This window comes from Vulpes lagopus, chromosome 4 (genome assembly GCF_018345385.1).
Source record: "Vulpes lagopus strain Blue_001 chromosome 4, ASM1834538v1, whole genome shotgun sequence".
NCBI classification, from domain to species: domain Eukaryota; kingdom Metazoa; phylum Chordata; class Mammalia; order Carnivora; family Canidae; genus Vulpes; species Vulpes lagopus.
In genome coordinates this window covers 106,078,879-106,097,128 of record NC_054827.1, presented here as the reverse complement: position 1 = coordinate 106,097,128, position 18,250 = coordinate 106,078,879, and the positions used below count along the sequence as shown (strand labels likewise).

Below are 18,250 nucleotides of genomic sequence, written 5' to 3'. Positions count from 1 at the left end.
GTCCCCTTTTTCAAGTGTTTATTACTTCCACCACTTCCTGTGGGGTGAGCAGCTGTGGATGACATAAAGCAGTTAAATATAAATGCATCTCCTCATCCCTTTGTTTCCCGTGAACTTCTGGGCACACTTGGGAAAGGCCTGGAATGTCTTCTGAAGGGAGCATCCCAATGTTTTGTTTTGGTCTGCCATAACATGGAGTGTAATATTTATTTGGTGTAATCTGAGTAAACGGCTTTTACTATTATTATTATTACTGCCTTGTGCCCTCTTTACTTGAAAGTTAAAACCCAAGTAGGGGTAGGTGGGGGTAGAGCAGCTTTGCAAACAAGTTGAAATGAATCTGCCTGCAAAGGGGAGAAAAGACATTTCTTTTGCCAAACAGGACCTCCCTCCACATGGGGTGGCTTTGGGCTCTGAGAGCTCCAGGGGATTTGGGGCTGCAATCCTGGGACCTGTAGGGATCCTCTCTGTGTGCCTCTCACCACTGTGGGTGTCCAGATTTTTACCCAGTTGAAGCTTGTCCTTCTGATGCAGGTACTTGAGACCACTTACCATGTGGCAAGCACTTTTCAAAGGCCCTTAACTTTCTTCACTGTCTACAAGGTGAATACTAAGATCCACCCCATCCTAGAAGACAAGAGAGGTTAGGAAACTGGTCTGAGGTTGCACAGCTAGGAGGTAGGAGAGCTGGATTCTCCTCCCAGAATTATGCTTTCCTGTAGACTTTTTCTTCTGGACGACATGAGCTAGAATACTTACACAACTAATTTCTACAATAAATCCATCCATGTCCTTCTAAACTAAACAGTATAGATTCTCTCTCTCTCTCTCTCTCTCTCTCTCTCTCACACACACACACACAGAAATCCACACACACACACACACACACACACACACACACACACACCAAATGCCCTGCTGCTATAGCTTTTACCAGCTCAGTTTTGTCCTGAATATTATTGAAACAGGCTATTCTCCATCGAAGAGTTATAAAGTACATTGCATTTTTCCCCTCTATGGATGATGGTGTCTTAAAAAGAATTTTAGAGGAAGCTTTAGGACTTTTCCGTCGTATTCTATTTTTTAATTGGCAACTATACAAAATATAATTTAAATGAGCTGCCTGTTCTAAAGAGCATATTTGGAGTATTTAAATCTAGTTCCTTGTTTTCCATTTTTTTATTAGATCTTATCAAGAGATGTAGACCGTGTGAAAAGAATCACCATGGCAATGTGGAATACAATACAGTTCCTTAAAAGCTGCTTCCAGTGGGAATCCACATTGAGAAGTACAGTGGCATTCGTGGTAAGCTTCTTTTTTTTATGTTCAAATTATTTGCTTCTGAGTAAGTCCCAAATCCAAATGCAGATGGGCTTTATTTTACTGACATGAAGCAGAATAATACACATTCAACATAGCTAAAGTTCACATCTAAAAGAAACTTTAAAACATAAATGGTATCCATTCATCTTTCTGAAACACATTGCAGCATAGATGAATATATTGATGTCTAAGACTATACTTACATCAGATTTACCCTTGGAAATCCCTTAAATTACCCAAATCTTACCCAAGTACTATCTCTCAGCAAGTTTAAGAGACTTAATGTTTTATATATGTTTAAATGTTTCTTTTTTCCACTCAGAAATGTGTCTTTATGTATGGTGATGATGATGATGATGATGATTATTTTAAGATTTTATTTGTTTATTCATGCGATACACAGAGAGAGGCAGAGACAGAGGGAGAAGCAGGCTCCCCACAAGGAGCCTGATGTGGGACTCGATTCCGGGATCAGGTCGTGAGCTGAAGGCAGACGCTCAACCACTGAGCTATCCAGGCATCCCTGGTGATTATTATTATATTAACCTTGTCCCTTTAGTCCCTCCATTGTGCCTGTTTCTCTTCCTGTGTCCCAGTGAATGCTGCTGCTTTTTGGAAAATGACTATTGAAAAATCACCTGACTAAACTTGTCTAATTTATGTTTTAAGTAAATATTCCCAAACTTTGAAGTAAAAACATTTATTCATATCAAACCACTTGAGTTACTTGACAAGGTAACCCAATACTACCTAAGAGAGTGACCAATGCACATGGCATGCACTCTTTCTTCTCCCTGATAATGCTGGCCATCCTTATGAGCTTACTAAAAATCACAAAATCTTAGAAGAGCGACAAGAGATCTCAGGCCCACTGAAGTTAACCACTGAGAGTCCAAGAATCTTGTAAGGACTAGAGAGTTGGTGCAGTGCCTTCACCTGACATCTTGGGGCACTCTCCGCCATTTGTAAAAGGACTTGTTCTTGATGGGATTGGTAGTGTCAGACATGGGAGGAGAAATCCAATCTCTCAATTGCAAATCTTGTCCCTTTTTATCTCTGTACTGTGCAGATCACAATAAAGCCTAATAAGATGTGTGAGTGGTTCTGAGTCATGCATGATCTTCGGTAAATCATGATTCTTCTGTCTGTTTTGTTTTGTTTTTTTTATTGGCAGTGCTCTCTCCTACTTCACAGGCATATCCTCATTAAAAACAGAATTAAAAAAAAATCAGCCTAAGATGGCAGTGGATTCAAGGTCACTCCCATCCTTATTACACAAACAAGTATATCAACTCTGCAAGAGTCTTTTTCTTTGCCATCGAGAATGTTCTGTTTGGTTTAATTAATTTTGGATTTTCATTACTTCAAGATGTAGTGGGTCTATGATGGCTGTAACCTGGGCCTTTAATATTCTCTGGTCTGAAGTTGCTAAAAACAATTATCCTTAGTAAAAACATTAATAAGATTGTTATTAATCCATATCTGTCTTGTCTTGGCATGTATTCATCTCCTTTCCTTTCTTACATTCTCCTCAGCTGGGGGCTTCATGTGTTGGCTTCCTCTTCAGCCTCCCCACCTCCACTTCCCACCTGAATTCTCTTTAAAAAACTTTCCATGGAATGTTCTCTTGTGATTCTGGGCAAAAGAGGAAAGTCAACACAATTGGTGGCTTCTTCCAGTCAGCACCCCAGCCAGCCCCTGTGAAGAGGAGAGGATTTCCTCTTTCTTGAGCTTAATTTCTGGCACTGTGATTTTTAGAAAAACAGAGCTCCGTTGCACTGGCTTATGTAGGGGACTGACAGAAATGATTAATGGGCTGCCGGCCTGATCTGAAGAAAGATTAGAACAAATGAATAGAAATAAGTTGTCTACTAAAGGGACTTCTAAAAGGGAAGGGAGCTTTCGCAGTGGGGCCACTTGTGCACCATCCGGTCCACTATACCGGGAAGCACTCTACCAGGCTGGCAGACGCAGGCTGCCACTTCATCCTTTCAAGTCACTGTAGCCCACAAAATGGAAGATAAACGCGGGGCTCTTGTTACTGGTCCTCCATGGTGGGATTTTGCAAGGAGACATGGGTTTGTGAGACTAGGGGAGTGGCCAGTGTGTGTGTGTGTGTGTGTGTGTGTGTGTGTGTGTGTGTGTGTTGGGAGACATTTCCCAACCAACATCATTGAGAAAATGCAGTCAGTTAGGAATGACATGACACCTGCACAAACCTTTTCTCTGCAGGTACTAGAATGAGGAGTGCTCCCTTAAAAGCATTTAGTTTTCCATTTTAATTTGCAATTCTGTGTTTGAATGTTCATATTATGTCTACTTTGACTAGCTGTGGCAGATCTCCGAGATACTAGAGATACAGAGAGGTAGTATCTTCCCTCCCTAAGACGATAAAGTGTCATCTTCTTAGAGAATGTTTTTGTTGCCATTATCATCATCATCATTCCAAAACTATTTCTGCTCCTAAAGCAAGAGCACATAAAGAAAATGTACTTTTAGGATAAAATAAGAATACATATATATTGGTCTCCCATAAGAGGAGACCAATAAGATTTTTAAGATTATGGGTATCTAAGCCTTCAGTTTTGGTGATAACATTTTGATTTTATGCATCTTTTCTGATACTTATGTTAGCCTCCTGTAGAGTGTCTGGATGATGGTTTTACACGTTGGGTCCACAACTAGCTATGGTCCTGTATCCCTGACTCTGTGGGACCCTGTTAAGGGTTGTCTTTCTGCAAAGTGTTGGATGCTCAGGTGACCTGTGCCAGGGAGAGGAAGGGCTCCAGTGGTGCCAAAGCCCTGCTTCTTCTCTTCCTTGCTCCACTGTGTAGTGGCCAGGTTTGTTGTGGTACACGCTAATTGTCTCCTGCAATCTACTGACAACAGGATGCTGTTACTGGTCCTTATTCATTGGTGTGACAGTGTGTTCATGCTTCGTCCACTTGCCTTGGCATTACAGGACAGAACAATTTCATATTGCTCTGAAGTGAGGTCTCAGGCCAAGGTTTCACTAAACAATAGGACTGCATTTGAAGGCCATTCTGTATTACAAAGTAGATAAAGTGCATCTGAGGATTCGCTTCTTAGGTGTGTAAAGAATCATTTCTGGGGAGCCAGTTCCCAGTGGGGCTTTGCCTTCTAGAGGGGGAAGCTTGCACCGCCAGCTAAGGGCAAAACTATAGGAATATTTTTTCTTATGTTTTGTCAGATAACATAAAATCGCCTATTAACATGATGTCAGTGTCTCTATTTTCAGATGATACAAAGCATGAACACTATAGGATCATGTTTAGTATATTCTGGCTGTTAATTTTAAGACTTTAGGAAAGCAAAGCATATATTTTCTAAGGATTCCGATGGGTGTGTATACGAGTATGTCATATCTTGTTGAAAGCAGGGTTCGAGACAAGTGGCCTATAAAGATATAAGTCCACATGGTGTCTGGTCAGATGTGGGTGGACAGACCTGTGAGGATTTATCTTACTAGACTGTCCAGGAGTAAACCTCTCCACCCTGGGATTGATTAATCCCCTCTCCACTTACATGGGTGGCTGTATTCCCAATACTCAGAGAAGAAAGTTGTCTTTAATTCACAGACATGTGCTACTTGAATGTTCCCTATACAGCTTAATTTGTCATAATAACATAAATTTGGACTTCTGCAGAGTGGTCAAGCCATTCCAAATCATGCTTCTACAGGCTCAATTACCTTTTTGTTAGGATGACTTTTGAAAGTTGTGCTCATTTTGTCTTTTGAATCTTTCATCCAGGTTTTCTAGATATTCTACTGTGTTGCATTTTCTGAGCTTTCCTTCTTATAAATTAAATGTGTATATATTTTCTCTTTTCTGTCCCCCAAAATCATCTTGTAACTTTTCCAATGGAAAAACAAATTAATATGAGATGTCAGTTTACTGACCGAGGTCAAGGGTAACTAAAAATCATGCCTAGAAGAAGCACATCTGGGTATTTGTCTGTGAATGGATTTGTAATTGCACATGGTGTTTCATAGACCTGCACATGGCCATTCTCAGACCCAGACTTTCACCTGTAGGGGTCTTTAACAGCTCATATTTCAGTGCTTACTGTGTGTCAGGCGCTGTCCGAAGCATCTTGCAAATGTTAACTCATCTAGTTCTCACCAATACCTGCTGATGTAGGTACTGGTTATTACCTTCTTTGTGCAGATGAGAAAAATGAACCCATAGAGGTTAAATAGAGTGTCAGAGCTCATATGCTTTTAAGAGGCACAGCTGGGATATTAACCCAGATCATCAGAGTCCTTGTGTTTAACCATTGAGCTATACTACCTCTCACTGATATTCAGAATGCAGTGACTGTGGTCCTAGTATTTAAATAGATGATAATGACTCTGGGGATGACATTGGTCATTTCAGATATGTATTTGGATGTAATTAATGGGACTTAAGCCTTTTCTAAGATGCTTTGAGCGGGGGGAACCCTCATCATTGGAGTGGGAATAATTCTCAGTCATGGTCATTATATTCACAAGAGATGGAGCCAGATTTAAAGAGGCGAAACGTGGAAATGTCTGTACCATCTCTGGGGAACAGCCCAGACCCTGGGAATCACATGCACATGACATCCTTGGATTCTGGCTTGATGGTCTGGAAAATCTCAGGGGCTGGTTCCAGGCTGAGCCCCAAATTCGAGACTGAGTTATTTTTACCCACTTTGCAAGGAAAGCTCTTATATGATGGAAAAGGGCTTTCAAGGAGAGTATGAAGGCTGAAAACAACTACATGAAAGGGCCATGGATGGAATCTACACTTTTGCCAGATTTTTTTTTTTTGAGAATTCCAGGTTGTTCACAATAAGGGATATGAGTAGAGACAAGCACATTTATCTACATTAATGCATTCCTTCAAAATGCCTTAAGACAACAGTTATCCAGAGAGATAGACTTGTATTTCTAGTGTGTATGGAGGAGTAGGGGTTCTCTGCTGTCTATCTCCCTGTTTTGGTACAAATACACTATTTAATGTTAGGATGAATTGAATTTGTTCTCAAATGATAATTCTGCTTTGTGATGTTTCTGCTGTGGAACCAATCATTTATATGGGGTTTTTATTTGTTTGTTTTGTTTTCCTGTTGGGTACATGTATTTTACAAACCCCAATATTGTCTATGAAAAGACCTAAGGTTACATTATGGCATAAGTGCATTATTTTTTTTCTTATGACAAAAAAGCATTTACTTGACAGATGGCATCATCAGAAGATTATTTTAAATAGCAAAGGTCTCCTAATGCTGTAAAAAAGGATTGCATTTTTTTTTTCAATTTTCCACCAGTCTTTCAGGCACACACCTATTGCTTCAAGGGAGGCAAGTCTGTGGGGCATTGATGGATTCCTTATTTTATTAAATTTTTACTTGGACATTTGATGTTAAAAAGTAATCTAAATCTACCATATATCAATGGGTATCTTCATAAAGCTATGATTTTAACATCTGTGACTTTTTTCCTCAATTTTTTGAGTGTCAGAAAATGAAGAATTTCTTCTTTAGAGTCGACTGGGCCTGCAATATGATACATAATTTAAAACATCAATCAACCTCCCCTTCTCCAATAAGGTTAAGAATACAGTTCCCTACTTTCTTAGTGATATCCCATATTTAACATACATGAAATTCTTAGCTTGTAGAGATCCTGGAATGTTGAGCAATGTGAAACAATTTCACATCAAATGTAAAAACAACAGTAACAGTAATAGGATGGACCCTTCCAACCCACATGCCACATATGTGCTTAAACACAGACACACACACACACACACACACACACACACACACACACAGATCAAGAAGCAAAGATATTTGGGAAATAGGAAGCTTCTCCCTGGAACATTTTGTGAGAACAGCCTAGTTAGCATTTCATACGAGATCTTGAGGATTGCTCTGCCCATGATCCATTCTGTGGTCTAAAGAATGTTCAGATTGAATTTACTTTGTTACAAATAACAGCTATAATGGGAATTTTGTTTTAAAATCAGACTATTAAAATAGTGCTGGTCCATGTCTTTTTGATGCTTTTGATATTTATGTATTAACTGTGTCAAAAAGATTTACTTCTTCTTTAAGTTCTATCATCAATTTATTCACAACTAGATGCACCTGCATTTGATTAAACATTTGGTGGCTGTTTCCATATCCAGCAGAAGTTCGTTGTATGTGTGAAACAGACATCACTGCCTATTCAGTAGGTGTTTGTGCAGTTGGAGTTCAAGATTAACAGTATTTTTCTAAAGCTGAAAAAAATCCAGTTCCAATAACCATTTTATCTGTAGGAGGTGATATTTTTTGACATTTTAAGTGCATCCATATATATTTGTTTGCACAACGTGTAAATATATTGTATAAAATGCTTAAAATATTTGCCAATTCATTGTTTAATTTATCATTTAGAAGATGAATCCCCAAATCTTCCTTTTCCCAGAGGACTACATAATATACTTTCAAAAATATTTTTAAGAGTTTTCTCGGCATTTTTTTTCATCAGAACAATCCATCATTGCACATTGTGATTATAATTTTTACAACATAATTGCACCTTCTATTGACAACTTCTCAGGCATTAACTAATTATGCCATTTAATAAAATTACAGTAATTGCATTAAAAGATTATCTGTTGAAAATTTGAAAGGACACTCTTAACGATTCTAGCATATTTTCATATTTATATTTTCAACTTTATAATTGAATCGCACTTTCAGAATTGTAGCTAAGCTGACTGAAAGTGGTTGGTATTTTGTAGCATCTCAATTTTGACTAGTAAGCATTAGATCTTCATTTTTTTCTTAGTTCCTGAAACAGCATACATTACCAACCTTCACATGGCCCCCTTAGATAACAAGTGAATGGTTAGCTCTAGATTTTGTATGATAGGTGCCAGCTCTATATGGGAACACTTTTGTCACTATCTACTGTCTCCCCTACACTTTCTGTTGGGAAGTACACACACACACACACACACACACACACACACACACACACACACATATCTTCTGCCTTCTGTGAGTTTGCTGGTGGTGAGCCATTGTCTTTTGCAAATTCCAGTGAATTCAGTCTAGTTCTCTCTACTGTCCAGAGATAACCTACTGTTAATTTGAACTTGGTCCCTGAGTTTAGGATCTTAAATCTTAGAGAAGAGATCTGGAGATTGGAAACTCATGTCACCCCTTGACCCAGCCAATACTCTCTTCAAGCTTGCTCCATTCTTTTTACACTCACTTTCTACAACCATTGTCTGTCCAGTGTCTTATGCACTATTAGATAATGAAATGCAGAGATGAATCTGTCATGCTAAACTCTCACCAGTCTCCTATCTACCCCCCACTCTTTTCCCATCTCCCTTCTCTCATCCCTCTTTCCCCCTCTCTCTCTCTCCTCCTCCTCCTCATTTATATACCACTTCTCCTAGCCTCTCCCCAGCATTCCTTCCCATTTCTCTTGTTGCCCACCCCCTGCTTCTCTCCTCTGCTCTCCTCTTATATTTGAAACCAAAGCAGTGCCATTAAATGATTAGCATCCACCCTAAAGAAAATTAAATTTGTCCTTTGGAGATCAAATTAGATAATATGCATGGGAATATTTTAAAAATGTGAAATAGGCTACAAATGTGGGTAGGGATTATTATGTGATACGACTATTGGTAGGTATGCTGATCTTCTGACTCAGAGAGAGGCCTCACTAGAGCAGGTGCAGACACATACATGCACATAGTTGCTGCTTCATCACAGAGAATGTTGTATGAGGACTTGTGGAAGACTTGTTCCAGGATAGGGTAGAAATGCAAATCATTGTATCATATGCCACATCATTTGTTTTCACTAGTCAACTATGTCTAGGGCTGATTCATGTGCCTAGCACCACCAAATGCCAAAGCGTGTGGTTCTGCCTTTAAAGCTATGAGAGTACTCTTCATGTTTGACCTAATAAATTAATTCTTCACATCAAAAATGGAGGAATTTTATTTCTGTGGCCTATTAATTTATGTTAATGTGAAAAACTAAAGAATTATTCAGTGTAGCATAGCCATATGCTGGAAGGATTGTTTTAGGACATTGTGGGCTACAGAATGGCAAAGACCTCATCTTTGACCTTTGCCTATATCCTTATGGCTTCTGTGTTGGGTACATGACAGGCCTCTAATCAATGCTTCTTGGAAGAATGCTAAAACTAGTACAAATCATCTGTTATCAGATACTGCTTTCCTTTTATTCTAACTCTTCCTCTGACTGTGACAGCCTATGGCCCCATCAGAGGATAAAATCCACAGACAGCCTAATAGTTTCATCATAATCTTGTCTAATGTGCATTTTTCTAGCTTTCTCTTGATGCTGTCCATCCAGGGAGTGGTGCTAATCTCCAGCAAGAGGGCAAATGCAGCCAGCAGTTGGAGAAGAGGGGGAAGAGGAAGGGAGCTGGCAAATCTTTAACCCAGATCAACAGCCCCTGAATTAGGGGGATTTTATTTTTGATTCTTACAGAGATGAGTGCTTACCCCCCCTCCATCTGTTTCTATATGTGACACCTGGTTGTGCAAACATTTTGTCTGATGCAAAAATGAAACAGACTATCTAGAAATAAAAGAGAAGGAGAAGGAGAAAAATCACCTGTGTGTGTGAAAACAGTTATAACTGGTTCCCTGCTTTGATTCAGACCTGTTGAAGAAGCCATGCTCAGCACTTGTATTTCTGGCTAATTTCATACTGCCATTTGTGTGTGTGTGTGTGTGTGTGTGTGTGTGTGTGTGGTTCAAGCTTTGTCATTTGTTTTTAAGCTGTCATTTTTATTAGTCTCTCTGGCTGATCTTTGGGGCTCCTCATCAGGTGGCGTGTGCTCTCTGTTGTCTGGCTGGGCTTGGCAAACTGATGGCCCTTTTATTGCAACATGTAGCATGGGCATGGTTGCCTTAGCCTGTAGCCTGTAATTAGACCCACCACAGGTGACAGTTACAGGAAAGCCTGGTAATCATTCTAGCTGCCTGATCTGATGTTTATGGAAAGAAACCTTCTTTGTGGTCTGGTTAGAGTTTACTGTGCTGTATTGTACTTTTCACCATCTGATTTATGATTTAGGAAGGTGTGTTTTGCTTTCTCTTGGTGTTGTGTCATTGGCTTTTTAAATAACAGCTAATTTGGTGGGAGTAGATTGGATTTTCAGTGGCCTGATATTCTAGCTCTCACTTTTATTACAAAAGATGTGAAGACAATTAAAATCCAATTCAATAGGTCGTCATTGAAGTGATGGTTTCTCTATAATGTTTACTGACTTTTAATATCACTGGGATTTTCTTATAGCCCAAATCCACAATTTTTTTTTTTTGTCCTTTAAAGTGACTTTTTCTGAGCAAGCTTTTTTAAGTTCTTGTTTCAAGTCACTGTTAAAGATGTTTCATTTTGTCAAGAGAAAAAAAATGAAGAAAGAAATACACTTCTTAGCTTACTTGGTGTTGAAAACAAGATCCTCATGGCTACTGTTCTAAGTCTGGAAAAGTATGGAGCTATAGAATGTTAAATCAGAAGGTCTTTCAGTAAAGTGATTTTCCCAGGCCTCCTGGTTTTTTAGAACAGAGGATGCTGCTCAACCCCTATACCACTTGTCTAATATGTGATGTTTGTGGTCATAAGCTTTGCAATTATGGTTTTAGTTTCTGAGTATGAACTATATCTACACAGTAGCCATGAATTATGTTATTAAAATTAAAAAAACATTTTCCCTAAAAGTCTTATATTTGAAAAATTACTGTGTATGTCTGCAGACCAGCTACTCAGAAGAGTAATATGCCCTGAAGGAGCAAAAGTCTGTATAGTTACTTCATATGCATCTGGCTGATCCTTCTCTTACAGGTGATGAATCCTTCTCTTCTTTTTCTCTCCTTTCCTTTCCTTTCCTTTCCTCTTTTTCCTCTTTCCTCTTTCCTCTTTCCTCTTTCCTCTTTCCTCTTTCCTCTTTCCTTTCCATTCCTTTCCTCTTTCCTTTCCTTTCCTCTTTCCTTTCCTTTCCTCTTTCCTTTCCTTTCCCCTTTCCTTTCCTCTTATCTATCTTATCTTATCTTATCTATCTTATCTTATCATCTTATCTTATCTTCTTCTCTTCTCAGATTTATCCAGGAAAGAGAGAGACAGAGAGAGAGCGCACATACTTATGGTGGGAGGGGGAGGAGTAGAGACAGAGGGAGAGAGAGAATACCAAACAGACTCACTCCAGCAGTACAGGGGCAGAGGAAGGGCCTTGTGGTGGATTCCAAGACCCTGAGATCTTGACTTGAACTGAAATCGAGAGTTGGTCACTTAACCAACTGAGCCAGCCAGGCACCCCAAGTAATGGCTCTTTCTAATGCAGATTATATGGTGATAGTGACAAAGACATTAACATGATGATGATGGTGGTGATGATGACCTGTGCTTTTGTTTTAAGCTTTGACTTCTTCTCTTAAAACCTGTTCTTTATTGGGTTATAGTAACGCTTAGTAAAATACTATCTAACGCTTGTCTTTTGTTTAAAGAGCAACAGAATCCTAAGTAGGAATTTGCTGATATTTTCTTCTCTGGTATATTTCTTCTCTGCTATAAGCCAGGTACATGCAATTATAAACTTTTTTGTAAACTGTTCCTTAGTGAAGACTGCTTTCCTTGGATATCATTGAAGTCCTCACTATTTTGGTAAGGAAATTACTAGGGGCTAGCTTCCCATCAGAGCTTTACTTTGGAAAATTGGAGAATGTGATGTGTGCTTTGCTTTTTTTTTTTTTTTTTTAATAATGGATGAATGTTATTTTACATGTTTATTAAATTTTTCAAAATTTTCTACAGCAGATATACATTGATTTTTAATCATAAAACAATGTTACTTTCTGTGTTTATACAGATTTTATTTCTTACCCCAATTTTTAAAATTGTAGTAAAATATACATAACATAAAATATGCCATATTTTGCCATTTTTAAGTATATGAGTCAGTGACAGTAAGTACGTTTATTATGCTGTACAACTATTGTGTGCTTTGCACACATTGTTAAAAAAAAAATTGGCTGCCTGGGGACACCTGTGTGGCTCAGTGATTGAGCATCTGCCTTCAGCACCGGGCATGATCCCACAGTCACAGGATTGAGTCCCACATAGGCCTCCCTGCATGGAGCCTGCTTCTCCCTCTGCCTCTGCCTCTGTCTCTGCCTCTCTTGGTGTCTTTCATGAATTAATAAATAAAATATTTTTAAAAAATTGGTTACCTATAGCCACTGTCCCCTACACCTCTTTCAGAAAATTTAATTTGTATTTCATTGGTGATTTTTACATGTTTAGTGATGTATATGTTTTCAAAAGATAAATAATTGATATCTTGGAAACTTAGTGCACACACATAGGTGCACACAGATAACCACACAATAAGAGAGGAAGAGGAGAAGGAAGAAGAGAAGAAAGGAAAAGAGGAAAAGAAAGAAAGAATGGCAAAAAGCCTGACCATAGTTTGGGTTTACTTAAAGATAGACCTGCAGGTGGCGATAGAAACTCATAAATGATAAAAGTCCAAGGTAAATTTCTGTGGATTGCTTCTTGGGATTTTAATTTCAGCAATTTATTTTTAATTTAATACAATCATCTGCAAGCGAAAATCATTATATTAGTTTAAAAAAACTCAAGTTTTGGCATTGTGTAATCTCTTTTTATGATAATTTACTCAGATATCCTATGGCTTGTTCATCTTTACACACAAAGAATGAGATCTGGATTGTTGTGAAGCTGGTACAGATTTCAAAGGACAACCATTTTAAGCCTGTTTTTCTCCCCCTTTTAATTTTGCTTTTCTTAACTTAGATTTTATGCCTATACCATTGGTCAGGTACATAAAGTCCTTTGCTATTGAGTAGTAAATTGCTTAGACTGATGCTGTGTGTATATCTGTACATAGATACACCTTCTCATCAGAGTGTTAAATCCAGTTTGTTCAGTAGGGCATTTCGTTCCTTAGCTAATTGTTCATGGTTAGGTGTAATCCCAGTGGAATCACAAAATCCTTGGAAGTTATTTTACCTGTGGATTAAAAACATAACCTAAATAATTCCTTTTAAAATAGTAGAAGATACGTAGGTAGATATGGTAACATTTTTTCCAGCTACTTTCATTATTCCATTTTGGATTTTAGGCTTTGTTGAAGCAAAGTTAAAGCATTCAGTAGATCCGTCTTTATTGCTAGTTAAGGTTCAAAAGTTCTGAAATTGCTTTTGTGGGTGGGTATATATTTTCATCTGCTATTTTTTTTTCCTTAAGTTTGAATTTAAAAATGCTAACTCCAAAGTGATTTGCTGAAACATAAAACTAATATGCAGCTCTCCTCTTTCCGTGCAATCTCATTTGAAAAACCTTTGCAGTACACATTTTCAAGGGGGAACTGCCTTGATAATAAGAAAATGTAATTATTTTTGCTTTAAATGCTATAGGCTTTAGATGGTGAGTGTCATCAATAGACAGCTGTGGTAGTCTTGAGCAAATTATGAGAATTTTGGCCTTTGTCTCTCCTCTGACCATTTCACTAAGTCTTGTGATAAAGTTCAAAACCAATAAGGTCTTGTATACCATAAGCTTGGATACAGAATTTCTTATAATGGAAGAGGGAGCAAAAGAAAAAAAGAACAGAAAAGAAACCTAGCCTTCTTATATTCTGTTTCAATTGCTATTCCAATTACTCATGAGGGAGAAAAGTGGAAAGTAAGTCAGACTCTCAGAAAACCTATTTTGCTGTCTTCGTATAAAGAATATTCAGTTCTCTGCTCTGTTAGCAGCAGACCAAAATCTAATCCATTAAAAAATATATCGTGGTAAGCAGTTCTTGAAAATGTTTATAATAAATGGTAAAAGCCAAGCTTCCACTGTGAGATTAGCAGTTGGAACAGGATGTGTTCATCAGGAAATAGGTTATTGCCTGACCAGTGTGCCCTGACATGTAACCTGTAGGACAGATGAAGATTTAAAAGCTTGAAGCACAAGGAGTTTATTTGATCCTGCCCCAAGCTTTCTTTTGCATATTACAGTACTGTTTATCACACAGAGTGTCTTTCTCAGTGAGTCTATTATGAAGTTCATTTTATAGACAAAAAGAATCAAATGTTTTAGAGATTGTGTCCCTTCCCTGCAGCCCATCCTCATCTAATGACCTATCCATATTAATGCAACTACTGTAGTCTCCCCTTATCCGCAACTTTGCTTTCCTTGGTTTTAGTTAACCCAATGTCAACCGCAGTCCAGGAGCAGATGATCCTCTGTGTGATATATCATAGCCTAGCACTACGTCACAGTGCCACATCATTCACGTCCCTTGATCTCACCACGTAGATGTTTTATCATCTTCCATCAGCACAAGAGCCAGGGTGAGGACCTATAAAAAGACATTTTGAGAGAGAGGCCACATTCACACAACATCTCTTATAGCGTGTTGTTATAATTGTTCTGTTTTGCTACTAGTTATTAGTCTCTGTCGTAATCTCTTGCTGTGCCTCACTTATCAATTAAATTTTGTCATGGGTATGTATGCATGGGGAAAACATTGTGTGTGTGTGTGTGTGTGTGTGTATGTATGGGGAAAACATTGAGTGTGTGTGTGTGTGTATACATTGTGTGTGTGTATATATATACACACACACATATATGGCTCTGTACAATGTGTGGTTTCAGCATCCACAGGGGGTCTTAGAAGGTATCCCCCACAGATAAAGGGGGACTACTGTCACTCACTTTTACAGAACAGACTCTGTAGCTTTAAAAAATAATAGAATTGTGAAAGACTATTTCTAGAAGTCTAGACTCCCTCCCTCCCCTCTTCTCCATCTTAAAGATACAGGAAATACACAGAGGATTAAGGTGATTTTCCTGCTTTTGCTTGATCACAGTCCGATGTCAGACCTAGTGGACAGTAGTACTCATGAATAATGCCTTCTATGTGGATGATACCTATAGTAACACATAGAGTAACTAAGAGATCAAATATGCTGGCTAAAAAGCCTTAGGGAAGCATTATGTGTCTGAGGTCTGATCTATTGTCTGGGAGGTCGGAGAGTGTTAATGCACTCTGCAAAGATTACACTCCCTCTCTAATTGCTCCGACACTTCCTTAAAGGATTTAAACAGTCAGGAAAGGTGACGCTCCTTGTCAATTTTTGTCTTCTGCCTGCAGTTGAAGTTTATCTGGCTTTCCACTGAGACCAGTAGATCAAGTAACCTAGCCATTGTCAAAGGCATAAACTCTGAATTAAGAGTGAAAGCAATGAGAGATGTTATTTACAGCTCCATTATTACTTGCTCTCTAAATGCTTTGCATTCCATTTCTGGTGTTTACATTATGAAAATGACAGCATATCTCTGTTCAAAATGGGGGCTGAAAAGAGTCTAAGGCTTCACGTTGATTTTTTGATCAGAGTTGTTTTTGTAATCTTTTCTCAGCGCCATAAGGCCTGGTGTTGGCGTCTTGCATTTGGGTTATTTCAGTTAAAAATGTGGAAGATAGTGAACTTTAGCATTTCCTCTGTGCTGCACCCAACCCCCAACACACACAGACACACACACACACACACACACACACACACACACACACACCCCATTCTGAAATGTTTATCCTGAACTAGGCATTTACAAGATTGACCCATCTGAAGGACCTGATGACTTTGTCCAGACCATCACTGTAAATTTCAAATGTAGTACAAACACATTTTTAAAAAGCTCTCTTCTGCATTAGAGAATGCTGCTTCCATCCTGTGTGTCCAGGAGCTGATATAAGGAATTTTCTCAGACTCTATATCTCTTCTGTTGCTTTGATTATAACTCCATGTTTTCAAAATGACACTGAAAAGCTTAAAGGAAGCTTTTGCCAGTTCTTCCATGACTAGTTTAGGAAATACTGGGGATATTTGAGTAAGCATATTGAATCCTTAAATTTGTAGAGTTTATTGTTGTGAGGTGAAGAGGACATGCTTGCATTTCATCCTGAGCATTTTCTACCCCCATGCATGGTTGCATCGAGAGTTAAGAATTCCTCTTAGATCAGTTCAAATAACTAATATATGTGGCTTAGAGCCTACAATATAATATTTATGTAGCTTCCAAAAGAGACTTGGGAGGATTCCCTGTAATTCAAGATGGTAGTCTGAATGATGGGTGTAGAAGGATTTTTTTTTTTTTAAGAAATCCTTGTTTGTCCCATGGGATTTTCACACTTTTCGGCTGACGGCACTGTATTTTACTCATACTGTATAAAGCTGTCAGTGTCTTCGTTATATGTGTCTCCTGAAGACTCTGAGCAGATGACAAGAACAATTGCTAGAGGGGAAAAAACACATTTGAATCACCATCTTCAGAGCAGAATTTCTCTAGTGTCTCCTGTTCTGTTCCTACATGGACTGTCCCTCGCACTTTTTTCTTATTGCATGTTCTCTCACACTGTTGGTAGATTACACTGAATGTTTCATCTGTATATAAAAATTAAAAATTCAAACAAAAATCTGGCCCACATGAAGAACAGGCCCTTTGGGCATATGGTTCATTATGCATATTCGTTTAATTACTAAAACACTTGGGATGGCTTTCCTGCCCTTGCTTTCAACTTGCAAAGTTGGATCTCTTCTGTTGCACAGAAAATGTAGCACAGAATTCTGTAGGAGAAAAAAAAGAAAAGAGGGGAAAAAAAGCCTTTGAAGAAATTACTGGAATTCACCAAAAGAAGAAGTATGATTCTCAGGATGAAACCAGTAGAAATAAGGATTTCTCTCATTCTCTCTTTCTCTCTCTCTCTCTTTCTTTGGTCTTTTTCTTCCTCTCATTTCTACCATTACTCCTGAAGGCTAGATTTACTGTGGTTAGTTTCTACGAATGCAAGCAGGGCAGGAATGTGAGACTGAGGATTCAGGTTTCAAGTACATTCCCTCTGAGAGACTCAATTCTCTCGATGAAGCTGGCTAAGTTTTATTGGTTAGAAGGGGAGTACTCTGAAAGTGTGACTTTAATTGATTTTTCAGGGCAAACAGGTGGTGATGGTTTAGACATACCCTAGCCTCTATGCCACTCCTGATTTGGGGCTGCACATATAATAGCTTTATTAAAATATACAATCTCCTGGCTTTGCTTTTACCTGAACATCTGCCTCTTGGTTTTTAAAGCGACTTTCAACTATTTTCATTCTATGTTTTAACAGGTCATATCCTAGAAGGGCTTGAGGAAGGCTTTATTTTCTATTTATGTCATCAGACTTACTATTTTTGGTTTGAAATGAAAGACATTAAAATTCAAGCAGCATCTTTAAATAGGATCATTGTTGTTTCAGGAATTTGTGTTGTGGTGGTGGTTGTTTTGGGCACATTTATTTACATGATGCAACAGATTTTGAACATAACAGGCCAAAAGCTGAATTTGTCAGTGCTGGGTTTTGATTTGAACTTTTATTTTGGTGAGCAAAAGATTGTTTGAGTGAGTGACTGGGTGTGAGTGGATAGCAGTGTGTGTGTGTGTGTGTGTGTGTGTGTACATACTTCAAGACCCTAATTTTGGGTTTCTTCCTGGTTTATAGTAATATCTCAGTGTTGTAGGAAAGCTTCTTAGACTCTTGCTGATCAAAATAATTTCAGGACTCCTAACAGCATATTTAAGTGAGAGGAGGATCCAAACCTGGCTTCATGTTTGTGTCTCATGGCTGGTACATATGGCTCTGATGTAAACAGTCTTCTTTTTGATAAAGAAAATAGGTGGTCTCTCAGAGTAATGGGAGACCTTCTTAGGCATTCTTTTTTTTTCTGTTTTTAAGATTTTCTCCATTTACTCATGAGAGACACACAGAGAGAGGCAGAGACATAGGCAGAGGGAGAAGCAGGCTCCCTGTAGGGAGCCCAATGTGAGACTTGATCCCAAGACCCTTGA

General features: G+C 38.5%; 1 protein-coding gene across 3 annotated transcripts in view; it reads left to right on the top strand.

Annotated features, from left to right (window-relative positions):
* MCTP2 (multiple C2 and transmembrane domain containing 2) overlaps nt 1-18,250 on the top strand; it is a 241,187-nt gene that overhangs the window by 158,238 nt on the left and 64,699 nt on the right. For all 3 annotated transcript variants that reach the window (XM_041752071.1, XM_041752069.1, XM_041752072.1), the window contains one exon: nt 1,187-1,306. In XM_041752071.1, coding sequence (XP_041608005.1) covers nt 1,187-1,306 — 120 coding nt within the window. The remainder of the gene's footprint in view (nt 1-1,186; nt 1,307-18,250) is intronic.